At 41.2% G+C, this 6000-nt stretch overlaps 1 protein-coding gene across 2 annotated transcripts in view; it reads left to right on the forward strand.

Moving 5' to 3' along the window:
* exoc3l4 (exocyst complex component 3-like 4) overlaps window positions 1-4757 on the forward strand; it is a 29323-nt gene extending 24566 nt beyond the window's left edge. For both annotated transcript variants that reach the window (XM_039603666.1, XM_039603665.1), the window contains one exon: window positions 3825-4757. In XM_039603666.1, coding sequence (XP_039459600.1) covers window positions 3825-4044 — 220 coding nt within the window. In that variant the 3' untranslated portion in view covers window positions 4045-4757. The remainder of the gene's footprint in view (window positions 1-3824) is intronic.
* Window positions 4758-6000: the final 1243 nt, after the last annotated feature.

Consider the following 6000-nt stretch of genomic DNA (forward strand, 5'->3'; position numbering starts at 1 on the left):
GCGTCCTCTTATTTTAAGCCTTTTCTACATATTGAGATTTAAATACAGATCAAACATCATCCATCTGAAAAACAAACAGAGATATGCTCTTGGAGATTATCTCAGATTTTCTCCACCTGTGAGAAAACATGATCTGAGAGGAGTTTAAAAAGGACATTTTGAGATGTTGTGAAAGTTTTACTTTGGTGTATTTTGGCCATGGCCACAAAACTCAGCTTTTACTTTTCAGGGTTCTGGGAAATGGTTTTATTCTTCACAGTGAAAGCTTAAAATGTTTAGTGACTAATGAGAAGAGCTTGTGGGGGTTTTTTTTCTGCTGCCCAGCTGGCAACTGTTCAGGAATCATGATCTGTGTGACCCACGTGTGGATGCCTGTGTGTGTTCCAGAAGACTGAAGTTGAGTCTTCTGGAACGCACAAGGGGTTACGGTCATTCATGATTTAAAATGCTCTGCTGTAAATGATCTGATGGTTCTTAGGTCTGCTTCACTCTCTGTTTAAAGGCATTTTAGAGTTTTGTTTCCTCAGTTCCCACCAGATTGCTGCTGTAAAGAAACTTCTTAACTGCTCACTGCAGGCAAAATCCAGATGTTCCAGCATTCCAATCATTTGATGCCTGTGCCCTGTTATTGTGCAATACACAGCTTATCTCAGGCAAAACTTCACAAAATATGGCAAGAAGAACTATCTAACAAGATAGATCAACATCTGTCTGTCTCCCTCTCACACAGGCTGCAAACTGCAACCATTTTAATTTCTAAAAGAAAATTGCGTATTCCTCTCACAAAATAACAGGAAACTGAAACCACAAAAACTTGTGCGTAGGAGACGGATGTTTTTCCTTATGAGAGCATACAAGGCGGATGTCAGAGTGGAGGATGCCATCCTGTACCTCCTACATAGAGCCCACTCACACCTGGACGGAGGAAAAGGCATGGTCAGGATCCTGTTTCTTGACTTTTCCAGTGCCTTTAATACCATCCGGCCCTATGTGCTCCAGGAAAAACTGAACAGGATGCTGGTGGACCCCTACCTGGTCGCTTAGATCTCCGACTACCTCACTGACAGACCACAGTATGTCAGGCTGAAGGACATCATGTCTGACACTGTGGTCAGCAGCACAGGAGCACCACAGGGAATTGTGCTGTCCCCCCTTCTCTTCACCCTGTACACCTCTGACTTCTGCTACAACTCTGAATTATGCCATATTCAGAAGTTTGCAGACGACACCGCCATCATGGGGTGTATCTGGGATGATCAGGAAGAGGAGTACAGAAGTCTGGTGAGGAACTTCGTCACATGGAGTCACACAAACCACCTGCAACTCAACACCACAAAGACCAAGGAACTGGTTGTGGACTTCGGGAGGTCCAGAGAAGGTCCACTGCCGGTTCAGATAGAGGGGGAGGAGGTGGAGGTGGTCAACAAGTACAAGTACCTCGGGCTGTGGGTGGACAACAAACTGGACTGGTCATGCAACACAGAGCATCTGTATAAAAAAGCCCAAAGCCGACTGTACTTCCTCAGGAGGCTGAGGTCTTTTAACATCTGCAGGAAGCTCCTGAGGATGTTTTACCAGTCAGTGGTTGCTGGAGTACTTTTCTATGCTGTGGTGTGCTGGGGGAGCAGCACAGCAAAGAAGGACTCATCCAGGCTGGAAAAACTGATCAGGAAGGCTAGCTCTGTGGTCGGCATGAAGCTGGACACTCTGGTGTCAGTGGCAGAGAAAAGGACACTAAAGAAATTGCTGGACATTATGGACAATGCTGGGAATTCTCTGCACACGGCCATAAACAACCAGAGGAGTCTGTTCAGTGACAGGTTGCTTCTCCCAAAGACAAGAACCAACAGACTTAAAAACTCCTTTGTCCCACACGCCATCAGACTGTTTAACTCCTCTCTGGAGGGAGAGGAGGGAAACAGGAGGACAAAGGAGGGGGGGAACAACTAAGCTGTAGTGCCTCTTCACTTCACTGTGCAATACTCTTTGTGCAATACTTTTTGTTAATAGTCAACGGTGCAATAGACTTCAATACTTGAAATGTGCAATTCCCTTGTATTCTTATTCCTATTTATTCTATTTATCCCTTTCGTATATTTTATTTATATATGTCTCTGTATTTATATATGTGTGTATATATAATATTCTGGTCACGTTCTGTAACTTCTGTCGGTGCTGTGCTTTTGGAAACCGAATTTCCCAGAGGAACCCACCCAAGGGATTAATAAAGTTTTATCTTATCTTATCTTATCTTATCTGATCTTATCTAATTGCAGCCTCTGTAACAAAAAAGCAAGCTGGAAGCACAGTGTGCCTCAGCTATTCAGGGTCAACAGGCCTGTTGACCCTGAATAGCTGAGGCACACTGAGTTGGGATTTACATCATCTCTCACAAAGTTTCCCCCAACTGTAGAAATGTGAGAGGAGGGCCTTAAATGATCCCGTAATGCTGTGGTTAACTTTAGACTTTATGCAATATGTGCATGGGGCATTGCCACATTATTTCCCCTTTTTCTCTTTCTTTCGGTTCTGCTAAATGAAAACATGTGCATCTTTTTTTATTTCCCACATGAGAAAATAAATACAGATGCAGATGTTTCTCTTGCCAGAGAATGAGTTAAAACTGAAATGATATAAAGTGTGGGAAAAAAACTGAAGTTTCAAAACAAGGTCAAAACTTAAAGAAATGATCCCTGAAACTAGAATCTTGGTTTGTGCTGTGAAGTTTGTAAGTGATAGGACCACAGCAGATACGGTTTGAGTAAATTCAGGAATGTAAACTGTATGTTCAAAACTGTACGTGAGTGAAGAGATCATTATAACAGGTTTAACTGTACTACCAAAAAATCTAGTAGTAAAGATACCGCGGTTATTTTTCCATTAATATCTGTATTGGAGTGCCTTTTTTGCTATGACATGGAGTATGATTTTTTTTTTTGCCCCTTTTTTGTCAGAACCTCACTGTTACAGTGCAAAGGGCTACGTGATGTGATCCTGAAAATATCCAATAAAAATAACAAACTATTGCACAATTATAAACAACTCACACATCTGCAGTTTGGAAAGGAAAACACTGTTGAAGTGATTATTCCCAAGTTTAAATATTTTTTTGATGGATTGATGCACCATATGGTGTTGGCATCTGTGGATTGGCAAGGCTTTACTTCTCCCCCAAAGGGAGGGAGTATGTCACTATGTAACAGTTTGACTCTCTGTTTGTTTGCAGTCTAGGGTCCACATTTTTCAAGATATCATGTTGAAATTCTGTGTGATGACAGATACCAATGGCAGCTCGAGCTGATTCAATTTTGGTGAAAATTGGGTCAAGGGTACAACAAATGTTAAAAATCAGTAAAAACCTTGCATTACCCAGAATTTCACAACAGTAAACTAGACCTTGGGAGACCTGAGTACCTGGGTTGGCTAAGCAAGTAGCTATCTTTGTAAAAACCTGGAAACTATTCTCATCGTTGCCAAACCATATTTTTAGTGACATATAGAACAGAACTCGTCGTTAAGAGTATGAGGAAGGTTGTCTGATGTCATCTTTATGGGGGAAAAAGTTAAGACTCTCACTGTCTGCAATATTAGCCAGATAGTTTTAAAGCATGTAGAAAAAGCAAAAGCCAGCGTGGCCTGCGGAAAATATCTGTTGGAGCTTTGGTGTGGGTGGGTGGGTGTGTGTGTGTGTGGCGGGGGGTTCAGCTAAACTGGACTTTCAATGGAATTAATATAAATTGGTTAACTAATTAATTAAAATAAATTTAAATAGTATTAATAGATATGGAATTAATAAGCATTTTGATCTTGTTCTCCACTTGCAGTAAGAAGCACCTGGTTGCTGTTCTGTACTTCAGGGGGCTCATGAGGGGCCACGAACACCAGCTGATCCTCCGGCGACTCACAGCACTGAAGAAGGAAGTGGACATTGCCAGCAGTGACAGAAACCAAGTCTTATTTAGTAATATGCAGGTTACGGTCAACACAAACTGCCTATCCAACTTCCCTTACTCCTGCGTCAGCTTTCTGATGCCAGACAACTAGGAAAACACTGCAGGTGTAACACCACAGAGCCGTGTAATGAAGTGTGCCCAAAGCTTTTTATACTTTGCACTACTGATATTTGTTATGTTACTTGTTTTTTGTTTGTTTGTTCTTTTGTTTTTTTGTTTATTTATGTGATAAGATGCAAATAACTCAAACCAAACTGAATGTGTCACTCAGACTGGACAAAGTTCTCGTCAGTAAAGCAAACATGATTTGAGGAATATTTGTTAGTTCATTGTTCACTGAGTTAAAAATCTATTTCTACTGATGTGGTTAAATTAAAGCTCACTCAGTGTTCCAAATGATCCTTTCTAGAGTGTAGCATCAGGTGATTATAATGTGGACTCATGTTAGTACTTTGCTTCTTGCTGGTCATGTGAGCTGTGGACTGTGTTTATACTGTTCATACTTGATGTGTTATATATAATTAACTATGTAAACTAGGGGATCTAAACTAAATTGTGTTTAATTTATGTGCATATGTGTAAAACTTTCTTCAGGATAATATGGAGCTAACAAATGACATGTTTGCCGCAGTGCATATGTATATAAGTATATAAAAAGTATATGTATTTAAAAGTAAATATTTGCTGGCCATGTGAGATTTGCTTAATGTTCACCAAAGAACATGAATTTGTTTTCAACAAATTTTACAAAAAAATGAAATGAACACTACACGTGTATAAGAAATAAATTAACTTACCAATCAATCAATACTCAATATTATGTCAAGTATTCAATTCAATTTTATTTATACAGCGCCAAATCACAACAACAGTCGCCTCAAGGTGCTTTATATTGTAAGGTAGACCCTACAATAATACATACAGAGAAAAACCCAACAATCATATGACCCCCTATGAGCAAGCACTTTGGCGACAGTGGGAAGGAAAAACTCCCTTTCAACAGGAAGAAACCTCCAGCAGAACCAGGCTCAGGGAGGGGCGGGGCCATCTGCTGCAACCAGTTGGGGTGACAGGAGGAGGATAGGACAAAAGAAATGCTGTGGAAGTGAGCCAGAGATTAATAAGAAGTATGATTCAGTGCAGAGAGGTCTGTTAACACAGTGAGCAAGAAAGGTGACTAAAGAAGAAATATAAGAAGTATAATAAAATCGGTTTTAACAAAGCAAATAACTAAATCCTGCACGTTTTTTACCGCACTACTTTTTTCAAAGAAAACAAAATGAATATGTAAAAAATGCATTCTTATTCCCTTATAGTTTCATTACACCAGTGGTTCTTAACCTGGGTTCGATCGAACCCTAGGGGTTCGGTGAGTCGGTCTCGGGTTCGGCAGAGCCTCCACCACGGAGGTTGCAGAGGTCCAGACACACCCGAATTATCGTGTAAATTTGTGATGACACGCCCCCTTCTGGCCATCACTGGCTGCAGATGATCGTGCTACACTGGTTGGCCAATCAGTGCTGCGGGGAATGTAGTGCGCGCAGTAGTCAACATGTGAATGTTGTGGTAGTGCTTCGTGTGATTTTTTCTAACATTTTAATCCATACTATGTCGGCTAAAAGAAGAAAGCGGTCGGACGAATATGTACAATATGGATTCACATGTATCACGGAACGTGATGGGAGTGAGCGTCCTATCTGCATGATTTGCAGTGCCAAGTTGAGCAACTCTAGTCTCGCACTGGCAAAACTAAAGGAACACTTCTTGAAGCTGCATGGAGACGGGGAATACAAGAACACAACACCAGATTCGATGAAAGGCCCACTCTGCCTCCTCTTGGATTTGTACCTGTTAACAAACCGATCCTCACAGCATCGTACGAAGTTGCTTACCTGATCGCAAAGCAGGGCAAGCCACACACCATTGGTGAAACACTCGTGAAACCAGCTGCGTTAAAGATGGCAAATCTGATACTCGGAACAGCGGCCGAAGGTAAATTATCCCAAATTCCTCTTTCAAATGACACCGTCAGCGACAGAATAGAAGA

This window comes from Oreochromis aureus, linkage group 19 (genome assembly GCF_013358895.1).
Source record: "Oreochromis aureus strain Israel breed Guangdong linkage group 19, ZZ_aureus, whole genome shotgun sequence".
NCBI classification, from domain to species: domain Eukaryota; kingdom Metazoa; phylum Chordata; class Actinopteri; order Cichliformes; family Cichlidae; genus Oreochromis; species Oreochromis aureus.